Source organism: Bombina bombina, chromosome 1 (assembly GCF_027579735.1).
Source record: "Bombina bombina isolate aBomBom1 chromosome 1, aBomBom1.pri, whole genome shotgun sequence".
In the NCBI taxonomy this organism is placed as follows: domain Eukaryota; kingdom Metazoa; phylum Chordata; class Amphibia; order Anura; family Bombinatoridae; genus Bombina; species Bombina bombina.
In genome coordinates this window covers 175,801,823-175,826,845 of record NC_069499.1, presented here as the reverse complement: position 1 = coordinate 175,826,845, position 25,023 = coordinate 175,801,823, and the positions used below count along the sequence as shown (strand labels likewise).

General features: G+C 39.6%; 1 protein-coding gene and 1 long non-coding RNA gene across 3 annotated transcripts in view; one reads left to right on the top strand and one right to left on the bottom strand.

The window, feature by feature from the left end:
- The window catches only part of SLC25A21 (solute carrier family 25 member 21), a 939,705-nt gene that overhangs the window by 261,006 nt on the left and 653,676 nt on the right, over window positions 1-25,023 (bottom strand). For both annotated transcript variants that reach the window (XM_053697732.1, XM_053697731.1), the window contains exon 5: window positions 10,587-10,653. In XM_053697732.1, the coding sequence (XP_053553707.1) occupies window positions 10,587-10,653 (67 nt within the window). The remainder of the gene's footprint in view (window positions 1-10,586; window positions 10,654-25,023) is intronic.
- LOC128645018 (uncharacterized) overlaps window positions 1-25,023 on the top strand; it is a 261,753-nt gene that overhangs the window by 93,651 nt on the left and 143,079 nt on the right. The gene's annotated exons all lie outside the window — the stretch shown is intronic.

Genomic DNA, 25,023 nt, shown 5'->3' with positions numbered 1-25,023 from the left:
TATCTGGAAACCCAGAAAGGTTACCCTTGTCTGAGGAATCAATGAACTTTTTAGTGAATTGATCCTCCAACCATGATCTTGAAGAAACAACACAAGTCGATTCGTATGAGATTCTGCTAAATGTAAAGACTGAGCAAGTACCAAGATATCGTCCAAATAAGGAAATACCACAATATCCTGTTCTCTGATTACAGACAGAAGGGCACCGAGAACCTTTGTAAAAATTCTTGGAGCTGTAGCTAGGCCAAACGGCAGAGCCACAAACTGGTAATGCTTGTCCAGAAAAGAGAATCTCAGGAACTGATAATGATCTGGATGAATCGGAATATGCAGATATGCATCCTGTAAATCTATTGTGGACATATAATGCCCTTGCTGAACAAAAGGCAAGATAGTCCTTACAGTTACCATTTTGAACGTTGGTATCCTTACATAACGATTCAATATTTTTAGATCCAGAACTGGTCTGAAGGAATTCTCCTTCTTTGGTACAATGAAGAGATTTGAATAAAACCCCAGCCCCTGTTCCAGAACTGGAACTGGCATAATTACTCCAGCCAACTCTAGATCTGAAACACATTTCAGAAATGCTTGAGCTTTCACTGGATTTACTGGGACACGGGAAAGAAAAAATCTCTTTGCAGGAGGTCTTATCTTGAAACCAATTCTGTACCCTTCTGAAACAATGTTCTGAATCCAAAGATTGTGAACAGAATTGAACCAAATTTCTTTGAAAAAACGTAACCTGCCCCCTACCAGCTGAGCTGGAATGAGGGCCGCACCTTCATGTGGACTTAGAAGCTGGCTTTGCTTTTCTAGAAGGCTTGGATTTATTCCAGACTGGAGATGGTTTCCAAACTGAAACTGCTCCTGAGGATGAAGGATCAGGTTTTTGTTCTTTGTTGAAACGAAAGGAACGAAAACGATTATTAGCCCTGTTTTTACCCTTAGATTTTTTATCCTGTGGTAAAAAAGTTCCTTTCCCACCAGTAACAGTTGAGATAATAGAATCCAACTGAGAACCAAATAATTTGTTACCCTGGAAAGAAATGGAAAGTAGAGTCGATTTAGAAGACATATCAGCATTCCAAGTTTTAAGCCATAAAGCTCTTCTAGCTAAAATAGCTAGAGACATAAACCTGACATCAACTCTGATAATATCAAAAATGGCATCACAGATAAAATTATTAGCATGTTGAAGAAGAATAATAATATTATGAGAATCATGATCTGTTACTTGTTGCGCTAAAGTTTCCAACCAAAAAGTTGAAGCTGCAGCAACATCAGCCAATGATATAGCAGGTCTAAGAAGATTACCTGAACACAGATAAGCTTTTCTTAGAAAGGATTCAATTTTCCTATCTAAAGGATCCTTAAACGAAGTACCATCTGACGTAGGAATAGTAGTACGTTTAGCAAGGGTAGAAATAGCCCCATCAACTTTAGGGATTTTGTCCCAAAATTCTAATCTGTCAGACGGCACAGGATATAATTGCTTAAAACGTTTAGAAGGAGTAAATGAATTACCCAAATTATTCCATTCTCTGGAAATTACTTCAGAAATAGCACAAGGAACAGGAAAAACTTCTGGAATAACCACAGGAGATTTAAAGACCTTATCTAAACGTTTAGATTTAGTATCAAGAGGACCAGAATCCTCAATTTCTAAAGCAATTAGTACTTCTTTAAGTAAAGAACGAATAAATTCCATTTTAAATAAATATGAAGATTTATCAGCATCAACCTCTGAGACAGAATCCTCTGAACCAGAAGAGTCATTAGAATCAGAATGATGATGTTCATTTAAAAATTCATCTGTATAAAGAGAAGTTTTAAAAGATTTTTTATGTTTACTAGAAGGAGGAATAACAGACATAGCCTTCTTGATGGATTCAGAAACAAAATCTCTTATGTTATCAGGAACATTCTGAACATTAGATGTTGATGGAACTGCAACAGGCAATGGTACCTTACTAAAGGAAATATTATCTGCATTAACAAGTTTGTCATGACAATTAATACAAACAACAGCTGGAGGAACAGCTACCAAAAGTTTACAGCAGATACACTTAGCTTTGGTAGTTCCAGCACCAGACAGCGATTTTCCTGAAGTATCTTCTGACTCAGATGCAACGTGAGACATCTTGCAATATGTAAGAGAAAAAACAACATATAAAGCAAAATTGATCAAATTCCTTAAATGACAGTTTCAGGAATGGGAAAAAATGCCAAGGAACAAGCTTCTAGCAACCAGAATCAAAGAAAAATGAGACTTAAATAATGTGGAGACAAAAGCGACGCCCATATTTTTTTAGCGCCAAATAAGGCGCCCACATTATTTGGCGCCTAAATGCTTTTGGCGCCAAAAATGACGCCACGTCCGGAACGCCGACATTTTTGGCGCAAAAGAATGTCAAAAATGACGCAACTTCCGGCGACACGTATGACGCCGGAAACAGAAAAGATTTTTTGCGCCAAAAAAGTCCGCGCCAAGAATGACGCAATAAAATGAAGCATTTTCAGCCCCCGCGAGCCTAACAGCCCACAGTGAAAAAAGTCAAATTTTTAAGGTAAGAAAAATAATTGATTGAAGTGCATTATCCCAAATATGAAACTGACTGTCTGAAAATAAGGAATGTTGAACATCCTGAGTCAAGGCAAATAAATGTTTGAATACATATATTTAGAACTTTATTAAAAAAGTGCCCAACCATAGCTTAGAGTGTCACAGAAAATAAGACTTACTTACCCCAGGACACTCATCTACATGTTGTAGAAAGCCAAACCAGTACTGAAACGAAAATCAGCAGAGGTAATGGTATATATAAGAGTATATCGTCGATCTGAAAAGGGAGGTAAGAGATAAATCTCTACGACCGATAACAGAGAACCTATGAAATAGACCCCGTAGAAGGAGATCATTGAATTCAAACAGGCAATACTCTCCTCACATCCCTCTGACATTCACTGCACGCTGAGAGGAAAACCGGGCTCCAACCTGCTGCGGAGCGCATATCAACGTAGAATCTAGCACAAACTTACTTCACCACCTCCATAGGAGGCAAAGTTTGTAAAACTGATTTGTGGGTGTGGTGAGGGGTGTATTTGTAGGCATTTTGAGGTTTGGGAAACTTTGCCCCTCCTGGTAGGAATGTATATCCCATACGTCACTAGCTCATGGACTCTTGCTAATTACATGAAAGAAAAATTAGATTGAACCAGCACCACTTAATGTGTAATTTATAAAACAATGCTATTGCAATGTTTTGCGCTGTTATATATAAGGTTAATAAAGGTTTTTCTTTTAAAAATAAAAATGTTATTTATTTAATAAAGGAGCTACGGCCAAGTTGCATCAAGGATTATGTTTGTTGTAATTTTTTATAGGAATTGTGGGGTTTTAAAAGGTTAAGGTTGTGGGTTTCTTTTTCAAGGGCCGGAAGTTGACGACATAAAAGGTCAATGTCAGCAGACAAGATTCTAATTATAACGCTCTTCTAGAAACAGCAGCTAAGGCCTACTCTAGCATTAATGATTGACAACAAAAGAAAGATCTTGCACATTTAAACAACATAAGAAGTTAAAAAAACAAAAAACTCACTGAATCAAAAGAAAGACAAAGATCAAGCAACAGCCACATCAACAATAGATATCACTGGACTGAAAGTATAACTTGCTTGCAAATAAGCCCTCCTAAGGAAGGAAATAAACTTCCTAACTAAAGGGACTATAAAGGAAGAACTATCTTCCAAAGGAATGCTAGAACATTTAGCCAGAGTAAAAATGGCCCAAACCATTTTGGGACTAGCTTCCAAAAGCTAAAAAATAGAAGCCTAGAGAAGAAATAAAAGAAATACTTGACTTAGTCCAAGTTCTGGATATAATCAAAGAAACTGCAACAGGGAGAAGAAACACACAGATGGATAAAACAGTATATAACATTTAACCAGTATATCCCATCTACTTTACAATCACGTAACATCTAAAGTAAGTAAGAAAGCAAAAATTCCATTAAAAAGATAATAAATGTACTTAAACCACCCCCTCTGAGGACACAGAAGCCTCATAACTAGAAACATGAACCTTAGCAGGCTAGTAGAAGGTAAATTCTGAACTGACCTTTTATGCTTAGTTGAAAGAGGCATGGCCACCATCATTTCAGCACTGTTGTTTGAATGAAGTTCATAATTTCCGTTAACAAAAAGTAGTATATTATTCATGTAAGGAACAAACAGAAGGGAAAAAATACCATTTGAAGCAAGAACAGCAGTAGTAATGGTAAGAATGTATTAAAACATTAATACATTTATTGCAAAAGATTGCTGAAGAAAATACCTTAGCATATAACAATATAAACATTTAATACTGGTAGTAAAATGTACAAATGACCTAGCTTCAAAGGCAGATTTAGGGACAGAATTACAAGGCTCCATAACCAATAATAAAGTTAAATGCAGAAAAAGTTAAATGATAATATCCCCATTAAAAGAGCTCTTGAAGGAAGGGAGACACTTACCCCTTAGGAAAAAAAAACTCTAAAAAACTTACAATTTTAAAAAACAAAACAAAACAATACAAGACAAGTACATCTTGCATCCAGACAACACACTTGTAAAGGGATGCACTTGTCAAACTTACGTCATATTTAATAGAAAAGGGCACCAAAAAATGTGTCAAAAAATGAACAAACTCTAAAAAAAACTTGCAGGAGTCAAATGAAAATACCAAAGAGTGAAAAAAAAGTATGCACATGAAAAAAATGATACGATTAAAAATAAACACATTAACACTTTAAAAAAAGAAATATCAAATAACAACATATATAACTGTCCCAAGGCTATGAACATTATATATATATATATATATATATATATATATATATATATATATATATATATATATATACACATACTGTATATATGCAATGTTTTGTGGACCCAGGACATACTTGAAAAAGAGAGAAATCTCAATGTATCCTTCCTGGTAAAATATTTTATAAATAAATAAATATATATACACATATATATATAGTAACGGCTTATAGAGTGCCAAGTGAATAAAAATATAGTACTTAACCAAAGGCACTCTGCTACTTGAGGAAACAAGTAGGAAACCAGGACCAGTGCTGAAACATAAAACAGAGGAACTGGAACAGCAATATATCAACGAACCAACAGACAGAGGCAAAGGACAAGTCCCTGCGACCCCCATGGCAAGGCTTGTGACTTAATCCTCACTGGTGAAATATATGTCACTTCCAAAACTGCAAATACATACTCCGACAAGTAACTTGTACTGAGAACCCCTCTCTCTGAAGAATCAAAATGCGCATCTTTATTCTTAGATTACCTCTAGCGGAGGTAAAGATAAGACTGAGGTACTGGTGTGGTGAGAGGGGTTTTATAGAGTTCTTAAGGTTTTTTACCTCCTCCTACTGATAGGGAAAAAAATGGATTGTGGACTCTCACCACCTGTATGAAAGAAATTATTTTTCCCATCCAAAGAAATATCTGTGAGGTCATGAAAGCCAATGGGATGCACCATGGTAGTTTACATCAAAATACACTAAACTATATTCAGAATGATACAAACTGAAAGAAACATAACATTAGTAATTACCAATTCTTAATATTTAATATAAACCCACAAAAAAAAATTGAACAACATTAATTGTAAAGTCAGTATTTTTAAAAACATAAATTATGCTTACCTGATCATTTTCTTTTCTTCAGATGGAAAGAGTCCACAGCTGCATTCATTACTTTTGGGAAATAAGAACCTGTCCACCAGGAGGAGGCAAAGACACCCCAGCCAAAGGCTTAAATACTCCTCCAACTCCCCTCATCCCCCAGTTATTCTGCCGAGGAACAAGGAACAGTAGAAGAAACATCAGGGTGAAAAGATGCCAGAAGAACAAAAATCACAGCAGCCCCCATAAAAACGCAGGCGGGGAGCTGTGGACTCTCTCCATCTGAAGAAAAGAAAATTATCAGGTGAGCATAATTTATGTTTTTCTTCATAAAATGGAAAGAGTCCACGGCTGCATTCATTACTTTTGGGAAACAATACCCAAGCAATAGATGACACTGAATGCTAAAACGGGAGGGTACAAAAGGTGGCCCATTCTGAAGGCCCCAAACCTGAAACCCAACCACAGAAAAAATTCCGCTTTGTCCGAGGCCAGAAACATTTGAAAAAGAAAACACGGCTCCAAGAACACTGACCTACAGATAGTCCACAAGCTGAACTGGAGCCTGCAAACGGATGCAACTGAGCCAACACTCCTCCAGAAGATACCATTGCCCAAAGGACGAACCTCAACCACACACCCCTTCATAGAAAGGGAGTCAACGGAAAATTCCAAAAGGAGAGGATATGGAGGAATAACAAGGATTCCCAGAAAACCTTAAACAGGGCGCAATAAAATCCAAATAAAATTGGAGCCCAAAAAAGCAAACCACGCTCACAGGGACCCCAATGCTTCCCAAAACAAAGGAAGGCAAAGCCCAGACCCCGACAGCACTGAACCACAAGGTTGGATCTGAAACAGAACAGAGAAGCAAACATATCTGAAAAATCAGAGCAATTGCCTCAAATAAACGACTGAAACCAAGTCGCCAGGAACTCAGAATATCAAAATATTCTCACCAACATGCGCGATAACCCCAGAGAAGCAGCCTCTGAACACCAAACACAGCAGTCATACCAAGATGACTGAAAAAAAAAAAGAAAACGCTTGCAGGCAAGTAAAAAGTAGCCAAATATAGAGCAACATCCACCAACTAGTGGGTACACTCAGGATATCCAAGGCCGCAAGGCCAACACACGTAGCTGGACAAGAAGAAGCCCAGAACCTCAAACAAAGGCTCTCCAGACCACCACAAACTGAGGAGACACCGCTCATCTCAGATCCTAGTCCACACTAAAATACAAGGGAATAGAAGGGCCCCAACCACCAGCCCCCATAGAAAGAAAGGACGAAAAAGGATGACCCCAGACACCCCAACAGAGCTCGGAAACCCCATAGAGATAGGTAGAAAAGACAGAAGTCTTATGAATCTAGCCCAATACTCTATGGCAGACTCCACTCTTATGAATCTAGCCCGATACTCTATGGCAGACTCCACATAGCACACACAATGGACACTCCAAAGCAGAACCTATAAAGATAAGCGGAACTATGTGGTCCAGAATGGAAACTGCAAAATCACAGACAGAAAGGAACAATCCCAGAAAGAGAATCACCCTCTTAACAGGACAACCTGTTCACCCTCCTACACACAGGACAGCAACATCTTCCAGAGAGAGGAAACCTCACCTCTAAGGAAAGCAAGACAACCCACCTCAAGGGAAAGGCACAGACAAGGACGGCGCACACGCTCACAAGGCCAAGCCGGAAGTAAAGCCGAACGAAAATCATCCAGGCGCCCCTGATGAACATGAAAAAGGAACTCTCCAAAAGGAAAGCACCCTCAAGAACAAGACAGGCCGCAAGGAGCCTAAGCACACAGAGCTCCTGACCCAGCTGCTAGCAGCACAACTAGCAAGACCATAAGAAATAGTCCACGTTCCCTGGAGAATAAGGGCTTCCGGACCAGACATAGAAAAATAAAAATTTTGTAAAAGAAGCCCAAGCCCCAGAATTGTGTAGACAAACAATACCCCAGGGAACACCATACCCCGTCTGAAGAAAAAACAGACTAGACCGGGAAGTAAGACCAACCTGTAGAACGGGTCGAAGACTCACACAAGAAATCACAACCCAAGGGGAAGAGAACACCCCGTACAGAAGTCCAACTCAAAGAGCAATAGGGCACGCCAGAACCGAGAAGATTCTAAGCCCAACAGGCTATAATACCCACACTTCCATAACCGAGGGGAAAACATCATGAACAAAGTCACCCGAAGAGGGAGTCAATAAGGCTAGGCCTCAAAATCTCCTCAGAGTACGAACCCAGAGGACAACATCCAGGGAAGGTGAATGCATAGCATCCCTAATCCGGAAACAACCCCTAGACATAGCTAGGATAAGAAAAACAGCCATTATCCCAATAAGGAACGCAAACACCCAGAAAAAGGAGTTCGTAAGGCCCTCCCATATGGCGGCCTCAACCGCTAAGGAGAAAATATACCCAGACCAGAGATCTCGACCCTAAGGAAGAGTCCCCAAAAAAGGAACAAGTTCAATAGCCCTGGGAAGGCAAGACCGCCTAAATCCTCCAATCCTCAACCCAGGCGGGGAAGGAAAAACACTCAATCTCAAAGAACCAGAACATACAGAGTGGACGGACTGAAACTCCACCGAGCCCCAAATGACCAGCTTCAAGCAGATGAGGACTGAACCAGTCCCCCATGCCCGACGGACCCGCAGGTCCTTACAGAATGCTTAGTTGAAACTTGTGAAAACAGGATAACAAACAAACACATACAGTAATGCAAGCACTAAGCGCCAAAACCGGACCCACCAGGCAGACAGGCGCCACGTGACCGAATAAGGAGCTGAACCTCAGCCCTTACTTGCAAGGCTGAGATACACACCCCCAGGAAGGGAGAATAAACGACAAACAGAGGACTAACGCGTCCCCAGAACAACTTCTGTAGAAGTAACCAGTGCGATCATGAAATCGCGAGTATCGATTCCAGAGATAAAATTCCCGAAGGAATATAAAACAAAACATGAGCTTGTAAAATCAAATAAAAATCATCCTAGCCAGATTAAAAGAAAAGGCAACCCACAGGTTAACGCCCAATGACAACAGGCACACCCACAGGACCAGCCCAATGGAACCCTTCCCAACCAAGCTCAGGATAGGAAAAGACACTCAAATCAGATTATAAGAAGATTACTTTATCCCCTTATAATTAATTCTGAGAGCTATTCGGAGAGAAGGATCCAGAACCCCTATATCCTTTAAGGATGGGATCCTCCAACAACGCCAGAATGTGCCGTAGCAGAACACGAAGGCGCACCAGTCTGTACTGAAAAGCACAGCACACCTCCACCGGAGCCTCAGGACCAGTCGCACCCCCAGATAACTGAACGAGCCATCCCATGCCTAGGGAATCCGGGTTGACCGAACACGAACACAATCTTAAGCAGACATCTGAAAGCTGTAGATGTGCCAACACCATAAGAATTTGGATACGGAAACGTGCCGCAACCTCCGGAGGGAACAAACCACCCTCCAGGGAAGGATAAGCATAATCTGGGCCACCCGACGTGTAGCAACAGAAAGTGGTAGGGAACACGGCACTCGATGGACAGAACCCACAGAGGCGGATGGCTCAGCGACCCCTTGATTCCCCGGTCCTGAGGAATTGGGCCCACTAGAACGGCTTTTGGAACATAATTGACTGTCATGCGTCATCTGGGCCAGTTCGTATTCATCATAATAAGTAGAATCTGAATCAGAGACCACTTGAATCTCAACATCAAAGTCCTTCATAACTGGGAATGAATACAAAAAGTTTGGACTAAATTAGACCAATAAATCTAAACAGCACCTTACACCCCCAATGGCTGGGGCACTCACCACCTCCTAGCACCAGACACCAGCGGGCCAGAATCTCTCCGTCGCCACACGGTCAGGAATGCGAAACTGGAGGCAAAAACGTGACCACGCCAAGTCACAAGGTAGGCCGTACAGTCCAAAAAAAGCACGCCCGACCGTAAAGGCCTCAAGCCAAAGTAACACTACACATTAGCATGTCAAATCGCATAACAAACATGATTTAAAAAAACCCTGTTCAATAACCCTCCCTTAGGAGATATTAACCCTTGATTCCAAGATACAAAAGGAGCCTCACTGAGACCCTAAGTTATAGTTAGTCCTGCAAGGTGGTAGCCTCTCGAGAAAAACTTAAGTAATACAACACATTTATGAGAAAGTAAAATGAAATGATCTTACCGGAATCTACGCCGTGGAATACGGCCCTTCAAGTGTGGCAGATAGTAGCGTTGCCTCTGCCATGAACTTGAGAGAAGAAAAGCAGGCAGCGAAACTCGTCAACGCTGATTGCTTGTGGAGCTGTTAATATGAGTCGGGATGGTTTCGCAGACAGACTCTCCCTGCATCTCCAGACTCTAACTTTCACCCATGCTCTCACTGAGAGGCTGATAGTTCCCATGCCGAAGAATACTACCCTCTATAAGGGACTATCAAAACCTTCTGACACTTCTCTGCCAACCTCCTGGGACGAAAGGCAAAGAATGACTGAGGAGAATGGGAGGAGATATTTAAGCCTTTGGCTGGGGTGTCTTTGCCTCCTCCTGGTGGCCAGGTTCTTATTTCCTAAAAGTAATAAATGCAGCTGTGGACTCTTTCCATTTATGAAAAAAATTAAGTTTTCTCGTGTGTCTATTATACCCCAAGTATCTTGAAAAATATTGTCAATCTTACTGACAGGTCTGATCCAATCTCCCTAATGTATTGTTTTTTTTTTTCTTTTACAAGCTTACTGGTTGCATTGCTACATATAAACATGTTATTTCTCATAAAGACACAAGATTATATGTGTTTGCAAACTTTCTTTCTTACATTAAGTGGTAATACTAGAGGTGTGTATATTGCTGAGAATGGTCATACCTTTACTGCTCGCTTTGGGGTTTCAGCCAGGATAGGAGGAAGGATTCCTTTGTAGAAACCAAGTAGCCTACAGACAGATACCAAAATGAATTTAAGGAAATGTAATATAACATCATAAAATATTTATTCATCTTATACATAGTTTAGAAAAAGAAGTAGGGTAAGAGTATTTTTTTCAATTTAAGCTGTATCAATATAAAGCTTTTGGTCAGAATATAGATCAAAGTATTTTGGGTGTTCAGATATGGAAAGTAAGACATCTGCTACTTAAGAAAATAACAAATAAATGAACAATGTTACCCGTATGGACAATCTGTAGAAATGTATTTAAAAAAAAAATATTATGGTTTTGTCTATTTTTGCTGAACCCACTCATTATTCTGTACATCTGACAAGGACGTATCATCTGTTATGCCAGTTAAATGATAGTCTCTATAGAATCCTACTCATTTTACTAAAATAAGCTTGGACATGACAACTAAATATATGACACTTCTTTATTTCCTTAAAAGCATCCCGAGTACCTATTCACTCCTCAGGTAAGGGGGGTGCAGGATGCGGGCTTGTGAGAATGAAGTAGCAGTAACTTGACCTAGTGCAAACAGGCTCAGTAAAATGGCAGAGGCCCATTAGTGATGGGGATCTGAGAAAAAAGGCAGGCATCAGAGCATTGCTGAACAAACAGCTCACCTGGGAAGAGGGACATACTCCCTCTCAGCCCCCTCCTCTATCTGTCAGCAGATATAAATGAGCTCTTACCCACACAGCTGTACATTAAAGTTCCAGGTTGACTTCCACATTCCCATTTCTCTTTCTACAAATACCAGTGTTTATTTTCTAAATTATTGCATACATAAAAGTAAACTCCTCAGTGGCACTTAATGACACAAATATCAGGACCTGATAAAACATTAGAAATGCAATAAAAAATGTTTGCTAAAGCATATATATATATATTTTTTTTTCTCTCTTTCTATTTAATAAAAAAAAAAGCAAATGAACATTTCCTCTATGACACTTATGGTTTGGTTAGAGCACACGCTATGACCTGGGTTCAATAAAACATGTTTGTGAAACTATAATCTTGCAGGAAAAAAATGCAGCTCAATTGCAGAATGTAAAGAGATTTGTCTGTGTTCACCCCCCCCCCCCCTTTTTGTCACAGCTGTGAGTTAATCAACGGGACAACATCTACCTTGCAAATGTTGACTTATCGATGTATAGAACATATACAGGATCCCCTCATCATGAAAACGGGAAAAAAATACACCCTCTATAAAACGTGTCACTGTTACATATGCACAAAAGAAAACAAGATGAATAAAAATAGAAATGAAAAAAAAAAAAAAAAATAGAAAGACAAAATAATTTAGTGTTTATGAATTTTGCATTTTTGGACGAGGTGTAGGTCAAAAACTTCAACTACGCTCCTGAAACGCCCACAGTCAACCCCTTTTTCTGATTGTAAGGTACCTGAGGTGCCTCTTAATCTATCCAGCGAGACTATGCTCCCCTAATAAAACAGACGTGAATATTTTACAATTAAAAACATTTACATAAAGCATTTTGCGAGTGTGTTTATGAAGTGGTTTGGTTGTAATTATTGTTTTCCCATGTTGCTAGTGTTCCTTGTTTAATATGCGAGATATCGTGTACTGAGCAATAAACGCAGCTATAGATGTTAGTGGCAGAAGGACCACTAACTGTGGTGAAGCACATGATTTTGCTTTTACAAGGTCCCTCAGTAACTTCACAAGCTTCGATGAATCTAGGCCTATGATGTTTGACCCTTGCTCCCTGTGCCAAGAGATATAGTACTATATTTTAGTTAAAGTTAAAGTAAATCCTAGCGTTTTACAAACGCTAGGATTTACTATTGAAACAAATAAAGGGGACTTTCATTCATGAAGTATAAGATACTTTATGTAGAAAGCTCCTTTATTTGATTCAATCGATCACCGTTTGTACCTTGTACAGCAGCCCACGGCAAAAAAAAATGTGGCTAAGAGGTGACTTTTTCACCTCTTAGCCAATAGCCATGCGGTAAATCCAGTTTGGCGCCCATGGGAGCCGGATTTACCGCACGGCTATTGGCTAAGAGGTGAAAACGTCACCTCTTAGCCAATTATTTTTTTTGCCGTGGGCTCCTGTACAAAGTAAAAACGGCGATTGATTTAATCAAATAAAGGAGCTTTCTACATAAAGTATCTTATACTTCATGAATTAAAGTCCCCTTTATTTGTTTCAATAGTAAATCCTAGCGTTTGTAAAACGCTAGGATTTACTTTCACTTTAAATAAATATTAATATTTTTAAAATTAAAAGGAGAATAAAAGCAAAAATGTTCCTGATTCAGATAGAGTAGGCAATTTTAAACAACTTTCTGATTTACTTCTATGATCAAATTTGCTTTCTTCTTGTTATTTTTATTGGTTATTTGTAGAGATGACAATATTATTATTATTGTCATCTCTACAAATAACCGATAAAAATAAAAAGCAAATTGGATAATAGAAGTAAATTGGAAAGTTACTTAAAATTGCCTACTCTATCTGAATCATGAAAGTAAACCTAGGTAGATTTATAGAAGATCAGGAGCGTGCACACTGTTAACATTTTATGACAGCTGTGTTTGCAACAGTGTATATGATGTGCACGCTCCTGAGCTCCTTTGAGCGTGCCAGGGTTACTCTTCAAGAAAGGATTTCTGGAAAACGGAGCAAATTTGGTAATAGAAGAAAATGGGAAAGTTGTTTATATTTGACTTTACTGTCCCTTTAAACACTGCATTGCGCAAAAAAAAAAAAGTGCACACAAAATAAATGTTTTATAATTCTTTTGCAAATATCATTAAAATGAATGTCAAGTTTGATGAATCAGTGCCCAGTTTTTAAAAACCCTATTAAAAACAAGGGCACTTTTATTCCTCAAACTTTACATTCTGACCTTTAAATCTTGAAAGCCGCTCCAGCGCTTCCCCCGCCCGTCGCAAGCCTCTTCATATGTCAAAAATTACGAATCCAGCTTCCTCCAATTACGGCGTTGCCTCAGGCAATGATTCCCCTGGGGGGGTAACCATGATTGGAGGATGCTGTATTCGTCATTGCTGACGTATGAAGTGACGAGCGGCAGGAGGGGGAATCGCTGGAACGGCTTTCAAGATTAAAAGGTGAGTATTTTAACAAAACAAGTGAAATGTAAAGTTTGATGGATGAAAAGTGCCCCTGTTTTTAATAGGGGTTTTAAAAACCGGGCACTGATTCATCAAACTTGACATTCATTTTAAGTCAGTAAAATGGGCTAAATTACATGAAAAGGGTAATGTGTAGTGATGCTTATAGAGTTGTATGCAAAAGTTTAGGCACCCCTGACAATTTCCATGATTTTCATTTATAAATAATTGGGTCAGCAATAAATTGGATCAGCAATTTCATTTTGATCTATCAAATAACTGAAGGACACAGTAACATTTCAGTAGTGAAATGGGGTTTATTGGATTAACAGAAAATGTGCAATATGCATCAAAACAAAATTAGACTAGTGCATAAATTTGGGCATCCCAACAGAAATATTGCATCAATATTTAGTAGAGCCTCCTTTAGCAGAAATAACAGCCTCTAGACGCTTCCTATAGCCTGTAATGAGTGTCTGGATTCTGGATGAAGGTATTTTGGACCATTCCTCCTTGCAAAACATCTCCAGTTCAGATAGGTTTGATGGTTGCCGGGCATGGACATCCCGCTTCAAATCACCCCTCAGATTTTCAATGATATTCAGGTCTGGGGACTGGGATGGCCATTCCAGAACATTGTACTTGTTCCTCTGCATAAATGCCAGAGTAGATTTTGAGCAGTGTTTTGGGTCGTTGTTGAAATATCCAGCCCCGGCGTAACTTCAACTTTGTGACTGATTCCTCAACATTATTCTCAAGTATCTGCTGATATTGGGTGGAATCCATGCGACCCTCAACTTTAACAAGATTCCCAGTACTGGCACTGGCCACACACCCTTACAGCATGATGGAACATCCACCAAATTGTACTGTAGGTAGCAAGTGTTTGTCTTGGAACTCTGTGTTCTTTTGCCGCCATGCATAACGCCCCTCGTTATTACCAAATAACTCAATCTTTGTTTCATTAGTCCACAGCACCTTCTTCCAAAATGAAGCTGGCTTGTCCAAATGTGCATTTGCATACCTCAAGCGACTCTGTTTGTTGCATGTGTGCAGAAAAGGCTTCTTCCGCATCACTCTCCCATACAGCTTCTCCTTGTGCAAAGTGTGATGAATTGTTGAACGATGCACAGTGACACCATCTGCAGAAAGATGATGTTGTAGGTGGTCTGTGGGCTGTTTTTGACCACTCTCACCATCCTTTGCCTTTGACTCTTGGCCTTAACAAGAACTGTGTCTGTGGTCTTCCGTTTCCTCACTATGTTCCTTACAGTGGACACTGACAGCTTAAATCTCTGCGATAGCTTTTTGTAGCCTTACCCTAAACCATAACGTTGAACAATCTTTGTTTTCAGGTCATTTGAAAGTTGTTTTGAGGCACCCATGTTGCCACTCTTCAGAGGAGAGTCAAAGAGAACAACAACTTGCAATTGGCCACCTTAAATACCTTTTCTCATGATTGGATGCACCTGTCTATGAAGTTCAAGGCTTAATGGGCTCACCAAACCAATTGTGTGTTCCAATTAATCAGTGCTAGGTAGTTACAGGTATTCAAATCAACAAAATTTCTAGGCTAGTGAATAGATAACAGGGAGTCAGATTTGCTCATGCCCAGAACTGACAGACTAAAATTCTCCATTCTTATAACACTGGGGCAAAAGCTACACTAAGAATTAATTTTTTTACAATCTGTTCCTTTTTTTGTGTGCAAATCTTTTTTTATTGAGGTTCAAGTGAATGTACATCATTCAACATATAGACAAACTGTAAAAGAAACAACATACGATGCATTAGGACATTGCTTTCACAGGTGTGGTAATAAAGATTTTTCTTGTGGTACAAAAAGTTATCTGAATAATATAGCCTCTTTTTTCTGGTCAGACTAACAAATATAGTTTCAACACTAAGTTGAGTCAATCTAATTGGATACAAAATACAGAGCTATATAACCAACTGTATAATTTAAGACACATATTGGAACTTTGGCAAGAGCTGTCCACTGTAAGCCTATGTCAAAGAACATCTCCAAGGGCACCGCAGAAGAGAAAAAAAGGAGTAACAGGAAAAAGCATGTAAAGTACGGGATGATCTGAAATGAACGATGTGAAAAGGACAGAGTGGGGGGGGGGGGGTCCAACCATAAGCTTAAATTCTAATCCTGGCTCATTTATCTAATATTCCAATTGCCACTCCCCTTTCAATTGGCCATCCATCATAAAGAGGCCTAGTTATCAAGCCGTCAACCTCAAATACGCTGGAATTCCACAGCGTATTTGTGGCGAGGCTGATTCGCCTTAGTTATCAAGCCCTAGATACCGGCAAAAGTAGAATTTTGTGACGTAAGCTTCAATCCGCCGGACTCAGTCCGACACAGATCGATTCTTACGTCAATCCAGATGTTCCGCACACAAGTGCGGCACAATCTGACTACTTTTGCTAGTTATCAAAAAACTAGCAGGTACGCTCGGCACTTTTATGGCCCAGCGTACCTGGTTTTCAATCCTCCTGGAGGCGGCGGATCCCATAGGAATCAATGGGAGTCTGACCATAGCGAAAGTTCATGTTCGCTGCTGCCCGACATCCCATTGATTCCTATGGGAGCTGTCTACACCTAACACCCTAACATGTACCCCGAGTCTAAACACCCCTAAGCTGTCCCCCCCTACACCTCCGCAACTAAATAAAGTGTTTACCCCCTAAACCGCCGCTCCCGGAGCCCACCGCAAGCTATAATAAACATGTTAACCCCTAAACCGCCATTCCCTGACCTCGCCGCAACTATAATATATGTATTAACCCCTAAACCGCCGCTCCCGGACCCCGCCGCAACCTATATTAAATTTATTAACCCCTATCCTGCCCCCCACTACACCGCCGCCACTGTAAAAAAATTATTAACCCCTAAACCTAAGTCTAACACTAACCCTAGCACCCCTCTAACTTAAATATTAATTAAATAAATCTAAATAATATTTCTATTATTAACTAAATTATTCCTATTTAAAACTAAATACTTACCTATAAAATAAACTCTAATATAGCTACAATATAAATAATAATTATATTGTAGCTATCTTAGGATTTATTTTTATTTGACAGGCAACTTTCAATTTATTTTAACTAGGTACAATAGCTATTAAATAGTTATTAACTATTTAATAGCTTACCTAGCTAAAATAAAGAGAAATTAACCTGTAAAATAAAAACTAACCTAAGTTACACTTACACCTAACACTACACTATACTTTAATAAATTATTCCTATTTAAAACTAAATACTTACCTGTAAAATAAACCCTAAGATAGCTACAATATAATTAATATTTACATTGTAGCTATTTTAGGATTTATATTTATTTTACAGGTAACTTTGTATTTATTTTAGCTAGTTAGAATAGTTATTAAATAGTTATTAACTATTTAAAAACTACCTAGCTAAAAGAAATACAAAATTACCTGTAAAATAAATCCTAACCTAAGTTACAATTAAACCTAACACTACACTATCATTAAATTAATTAAATAAATTAACTACAAATAACTACAATTAAATACAATTACATAAACTAACTAAAGTACAAAAAATAAAAAAAGCTAAGTTACAAAAAATAAAAAAATAAGTTACAAACATTTAAAAAATATTACAACAATTTTAAGCTACTTACACCTAATCTAAGCCCCCTAATAAAATAACAAAGCCCCCCAAAATAAAAAAAATGCCCTACCCTATTCTAAATTAAAAAAAGTTCAAAGCTCTTTTACCTTACCAGCCCTTAAAAGTGCTTTTTGCGGGGCATGCCCCAAAGAATTCAGCTCTTTTGCCTGTAAAAGAAAAATACACCCCCCCCCCAACATTAAAACCCACCACCCATATACCCCTAATCTAACCCAAACCCCCCTTAAAAAAACCTATCACTACCCCCCTGAAGATCATCCTACCTTGAGTCGTCTTCACTCACCCGAGCAGCGATGGAACCGAAGAGGAGATCCGGAGTGGCAGAAGTGATCCTCCAAGGGGCGCTGAAGAAATCTTCCATCCGATGAAGTGATCCTCCAAGCGGCGCTGAAGAAGTCTTCCATCCGAAGAAGTGATTCTCCAAGCGGCGCTGAAGAAGTCTTCGATCCGGGCGATGTCATCTTCCAAGCGGAGTCTTCAATCTTCTTCTTCAGGATCCATCTTGCAGACCTCCAACACGGAACATCCTGCTGGCCCGACGGACTACCGACGAATGAAGGCTCCTTTAAGGGACGTCATCCAAGATGGCGTCCCTTCAATTTCCGATTGGCTGATAGGATTCTATCAGCCAATCGGAATTAAGGTAGGAAAAATCTGATTGGCTGATTGAATCAGCCAATCAGATTGAAGTTCAATCCGATTGGCTGATCCAATCAGATTGAGCTCGCATTCTATTGGCTGTTCCGATCAGCCAATAGAATGCAAGCTCAATCTGATAGGCTGATTCAATCAGCCAATCAGATTTTTCCTACCTTAATTCCGATTGGCTGATAGAATCCTATCAGCCAATCGGAATTCGAGGGACGCCATCTTGGATGACGTCCCTTAAAGGAGCCTTCATTCGTCAGTAGTCCGTCGGGCCAGCAGGATGTTCCACGTCGGTGGTCTGCAAGATGGATCCTGAAGAAGAAGATTGAAGACCCTGCTTGGAAGATGACATCGCCCGGATCGAAGACTTCTTCAGCGCCGCTTGGAGGATCACTTCATCGGATGGAAGACTTCTTCAGCACCGCTTGGAGGATCACTTCATCGGATGGAAGATTTCTTCAGCGCCTCCTCTTCGGTTCCATCGCTGCTCGGGTGAGTGAAGACGACTCAAGGTAGGATGATCTTCAGGGGGGTAGTGTTAGGTTTTTTTAAGGGGGGTTTGGGTTAGATTAGGGGTATGTGGGTGGTGAGTTTTAATGTTGGGGGGTTGTATTTTTCTTTTACAGGCAAAAGAGCTGAATTCTTTGGGGCATGCCCCACGAAAGGCCCTTTTAAGGGCTGGTAAGGTAAAAGAGCTTTGAACTTTTTTAATTTAGAATAGGGTAGGGCATTTTTTTATTTTGGGGGGCTTTGTTATTTTATTAGGGGGCTTAGATTAGGTGTAAGTAGCTTAAAATTGTTGCAATATTTTTTAAATGTTTGTAACTTATTTTTTTTATTTTTGTAACTTAGTTTTTTTTTGTACTTTAGTTAGTTTATGTAATTGTATTTAATTGTAGTTATTTGTAGTTAATTTAATTAATTAATTTAATTATAGTGTAGTGTTAGGTTTAATTGTAACTTAGGTTAGGATTTATTTTACAGGTTAATTTCTCTTTATTTTAGCTAGGTAAGCTATTAAATAGTTAATAACTATTTAATAGCTATTGTACCTAGTTAAAATAAATTGAAATTTGCCTGTAAAATAAAAATAAATCCTAACATAGCTACAATATAATTATTATTTATATTGTAGCTATATTAGGGTTTAATTTAAAGGTAAGTATTTAGTGTTAAATAGGATTAATTTAGTTCATAATAGAAATATTATTTAGATTTATTTAATTAATATTTAAGTTAGGGGATGTTAGGGTTAGTGTTAGACTGAGGTTTAGGGGTTAATAATTTTATTACAGTGGCGGCGGTGTAGTGGGGGGCAGGATAGGGGTTAATAAATATATTATAGGTGGCGACAGTGTAGGGGGCAGGATAGAAGTTAATAAATTTAATATAGGTTGTGGCGGGGTCCGGGAGCGGCGGTTTAGGGGTTAAACTATTTATTTAGTTGCGGCGAGGTACGGGATCAGCAGGATAGGGGTTAATAACTTTATTATAGGTGGCAGCAGTATAGGGGGGGGGCAGGATAGGGGTTACTAGGTATAATGTAGGTTGCGGCGGTGTCCGGGAGCGGCGGTTTAGGGGTTAATACATTTATAAGAGTTGCGGTGGGGTCTAGGAGCGGCGGTTTAGTAACTTTATTTAGTTGCGGGGGGCTCCGGGGGCGCCGGTATAGGGGGTAGAACAGTATAATATAGTGTGGGTGCTTAGTGACAGGCTAGCAATAAAGCTGTAAAAAAGCCAAAGAGCAGCGAGATCGGATGAGTGATAACTATCACAGTCCGCTGCTCATCGCCCCGTACTTGGTGCGTGGCTTTTTGACAGATTTATTGATAACTTAGGCAAATTTTTGCAGGTCCGCGGCGGCGATGTGAGGTGAGCTTAGGCGGGCGTATTGGACCGGCAAAGGCAGGAAAAGTAGACGCGTTGATAACTACCCCCCAAAGTCTGAGTTCCTAAGTGGATAGGTAATTTGTCTTTGTAGTCGTGAAGGCAAGATTATAAAAATGGGTTCCCACTTATTCATAAAAAGTTTAACTCTCTGTTGCATATCCTTTAGGGCATCTGTTCCTTTTTATGTTTACTTTGATTTAACATATTTGTTTTTACCAAAGGAGCACTGTTTAATATCCCTTTAAATGGCCATAGTAAATAAATGACATGCACTAATTTGTTACAGCATGTAATTTTAAGACAATCGATCCTAAGCTACTGTGTCTTTAAACCCTGCAAATTGTCTGCAGAACACTGCTGGTCCCATGAAAAACACGACGCTGATCTGATCAGCAGCGCTAGTTGCACAAGTCAGATTTCCAACTAGTGCTGCTGGTTGGATCAGTGGAGGTTTCCACTAGGAATTAGCAGTGCTCTGTGGGTCCTGAGCATCACTTCTACTGGGAGTTTAACCACTTTGTGGGGGTTAAAACACACAATTGGTTGACAGCCTTATGACCTGCTCTGATAAATTAGAGCGTGTCATTTTTTTTTACTATTATGGCCCTTTAATAATAAGTTGAAAAGTGTTTCCACGGGTTTATCATTTCCTTTTAGCTGTTGAATTTTGAAGTGCAAAAATGGCCTCAAAAATGGGTAATCAACAATTTGGATGGTGATCAGAAAAACAGGAGTGGCACACAACAATAATTAAAAAAAAAGTGCTCCAAATAAATAATAAAATGGCTAATTATGATCATGTCAATTTTAAATAAAGGTTCATCAGCAGTTGTTAACATGATGAAAATGATCAAACTCATAACTGGAAATTACATTTTGTGTTTGATCTCCCTTAAATGGACATAGTACTGTACAATATTCTCCCTTTTAACGTGTTTATTTTATCTGTTGGAGTGTATACAATTGTTTACAAATATCTTATTTAGCTTTATTTGTCATTTGAAACAGCTGTTTTTGCCTGCTGGAATCACCACCTATGCTGAAAATATTAATACTAGAAAGGCTATGTAAACAAGAGGAAGCAGCATAAACCAATCTCACGATGAACTTTTAGTTGGCTGAACACACCTGGTGAGGCAATGACAAGAGACATGTGTGTAGCCACCTATCACCAGCTAGCCCCCAGCAGTTTTTTGATTATACTAAACCTACCTACGTATGCATTTTTAACAAAGGATACCAAGGGAACAAAGTAAATATTACACCTAATAATGTTATATGAGATATCACTCTCAAATGGGGACCATTAGATGTGAACCAGCATTGCTCTCTCAGTTTATTAAAATGTAACCTTTGAGACCAATGACTATGGTTGGGTTTAGACTGTAGTGGACACGCAATGCGAACGCACCCAGCAGCCAAGAGGAAAATCTCCATATTTTCCATTTTTTTTTATGAATTATGCAAATTCATTTGTTACAAAAACAAACAGCATTAGGTGATATAAATGTGTTTCCACTCAAACAACAACTTATGCTTACCTGATAAATTAATTTATTTTATGGTGGTGAGAGTCCACAATCCATTACTCCTGGGAATTAGACTTCCCTGCTACTAGGAGGCAAAGATTCCCAATGCACTTAAAAAATGACCCACAGGCAAAAAAAATTAAGCTGAGACCACTGCATGAATAACTTTCCTACCAAAGACTTCCTCAGCAGCAAAAACATCAAAATGGTAGAATTTAGTAAAAATATGCAAAGAAGACCAAGTAGATGCCTTGAACATTTGGTAAACTGACGCCTCATTATTAATAGCCCAAGAAGTGGCAACTGAGCTTATGAAATGAGCAGTAATCAGTTTAGGTGGAGGTTGTCCCACCTCCAAGTAAACCAAGGAAAAATCAGTAGTTTTCTACCCTCTCTTAGAACCCGAAAAATTAACAAACAAACTAGAAATAGCATCAGTATAGTACTTCAAGGCTCTAATGACATCCAAATTGTAAATAATTTTTAGGATTAGGCACAAAGGAACAACAATTTCTCGATTAATATTGTCTGAGGACACAACCTTAGGCAAAAAATCAAATATGGTTCTTAAAACCGTCTTATCCTGATAAAAAAATAAGAAAAGATCCAAAAATCAAATGCAAACTAAGAACTAGGATGCTTATACTTATGCTCAATTGCGCAAGAAGGTTGATTGCAAGATATTGGAAATCAGTTAATATCCCATCTCTTAATGAATGGAAATTATTAGTTACTAGCACTTTGGTATTTGAGAAATACCAATATAATAATAATGAAAAAAAAACATAATTTATGCTTACCTGATAAATTCCTTTCTTCTGTAGTGTGATCAGTCCACGGGTCATCATTACTTGTGGGATATTAACTGCTCCCCTACAGGAAGTGCAAGAGGATTCACCCAGCAGAGTTGCTATATAGCTCCTCCCCTCTACGTCACCTCCAGTCATTCGACCAAGGACCAACGAGAAAGGAGAAGCCAAGGGTGTAGTGGTGACTGGAGTATAATTTAAAAAATATTTACCTGCCTTAAAAAACAGGGCGGGCCGTGGACTGATCACACTACAGAAGAAAGGAATTTATCAGGTAAGCATAAATTATGTTTTCTTCTGTTAAGTGTGATCAGTCCACGGGTCATCATTACTTGTGGGATACCAATACCAAAGCAAAAGTACACGGATGACGGGAGGGATAGGCAGGCTCTTTATACAGAAGGAACCACTGCCTGAAGAACCTTTCTCCCAAAAATAGCCTCCGAGGAAGCAAAAGTGTCAAATTTGTAAAATTTGGAAAAAGTATGAAGTGAAGACCAAGTTGCAGCCTTGCAAATCTGTTCAACAGAGGCCTCATTCTTAAAGGCCCAAGTGGAAGCCACAGCTCTAGTGGAATGAGCTGTAATTCTTTCAGGAGGCTGCTGTCCAGCAGTCTCATAAGCTAAACGAATTATGCTACGAAGCCAAAAAGAGAGAGAGGTAGCAGAAGCTTTTTGACCTCTCCTCTGACCAGAGTAAACGACAAACAGGGAAGACGTTTGTCGAAAATCTTTAGTTGCCTGTAAATAAAATTTAAGGGCACGAACTACATCCAGATTGTGCAAAAGACGTTCCTTCCTCGAAGAAGGATTTGGGCACAAGGATGGAACAACAATCTCCTGATTGATATTCCTGTTAGTGACTACCTTAGGTAAGAACCCAGGCTTAGTACGCAGAACTACCTTATCCGAGTGAAAAATCAAATAAGGAGAATCACAATGTAAGGCTGATAACTCAGAGACTCTTCGAGCCGAGGAAATAGCCATTAAAAATAGAACTTTCCAAGATAACAACTTTATATCAATGGAATGAAGGGGTTCAAACGGAACACCCTGTAAAACGTTAAGAACAAGGTTTAAACTCCATGGTGGAGCCACAGCTTTAAACACAGGTTTAATCCTGGCCAAAGCCTGACAAAAAGCCTGAACGTCTGGAACTTCTGACAGACGCTTGTGTAACAGAATGGACAGAGCTGAGATCTGTCCCTTTAAGGAACTAGCGGATAACCCCTTTTCTAAACCTTCTTGTAGAAAAGACAATATCCTAGGAATCCTAACCTTACTCCAAGAGTAACCTTTGGATTCACACCAATATAGGTATTTACGCCATATTTTATGGTAAATCTTTCTGGTGACAGGCTTCCTAGCCTGTATTAAGGTATCAATAACTGACTCAGAAAAACCACGCTTTGATAAGATCAAGCGTTCAATTTCCAAGCAGTCAGCTTCAGAGAAGTTAGATTTTGATGTTTGAAAGGACCCTGAATCAGAAGGTCCTGTTTCAGAGGTAACGACCAAGGTGGACAGAATGACATGTCCACCAGATCTGTATACCAAGTCCTGCGTGGCCATGCAGGCGCTATTAGAATCACTGATGCTTTCTCCTGTTTGATTCTGGCAATCAATCGAGGAAGCATCGGGAAAGGTGGAAACACATAAGCCATCCTGAAGGTCCATGGTGCTGTCAAGGCATCTATCAGGACCGCTCCCGGATCCCTGGATCTGGACCTGTAGCGCGGAAGCTTGACGTTCTGTCGAGACGCCATGAGATCTATCTCTGGTTTGCCCCAACGTGGAAGTATTTGGGCAAAGACCTCTGGATGAAGTTCCCACTCCCCCGGATGAAAAGTCTGACGACTTAAGAAATCCGCCTCCCAGTTCTCCACTCCCGGGATGTGGATTGCAGACAGGTGGCAAGAGTTAGACTCTGCCCAGCGAATTATCTTCGATACTTCCATCATTGCTAGGGAGCTTCTTGTCCCTCCCTGATGGTTGATATAAGCTACAGTCGTGATGTTGTCCGACTGGAACCTGATGAACCCCCGAGTTGCTAACTGGGGCCAAGCCAGAAGAGCATTGAGGACTGCTCTCAATTCCAGAATGTTTATTGGAAGAAGACTCTCCTGATTCCATAGTCCCTGAGCCTTCAGAGAATTCCAGACAGCGCCCCAACCTAGTAGGCTGGCGTCTGTTGTTACAATTGACCAGTCTGGCCTGCTGAATGGCATTCCCCTGGACAGATGTGGCCGATAAAGCCACCATAGAAGAGAATTTCTGGTCTCTTGAATGGAATGAAGGACACGGCATGCATTTTGAAGTTTTGTTAACCTGTCCTCTGTCAGGTAAATCTTCATTTCTACAGAATCTATCAGAGTCCCCAGGAAGGGAACTCTTGTGAGTGGAAAGAGAGAACTTTTCTCTTCGTTCACTTTCCATCCATGCGACCTTAGAAATGCCAGTACTATCTCTGTATGAGATTTGGCAGTTTGAAAGCTTGAAGCTTGTATCAGTATGTCGTCTAAGTACGGAGCTACTGAAATTCCTCGCGGTCTTAGTACCGCCAGAAGAGTGCCCAGAACCTTTGTGAAGATTCTTGGAGCCGTAGCCAGTCCGAATGGAAGAGCTACAAACTGGTAATGCCTGTCTAAAAAGGCAAACCTTAGATACCGGTAATGACTTCTGTGAATCGGTATGTGAAGGTAAGCATCCTTTAAA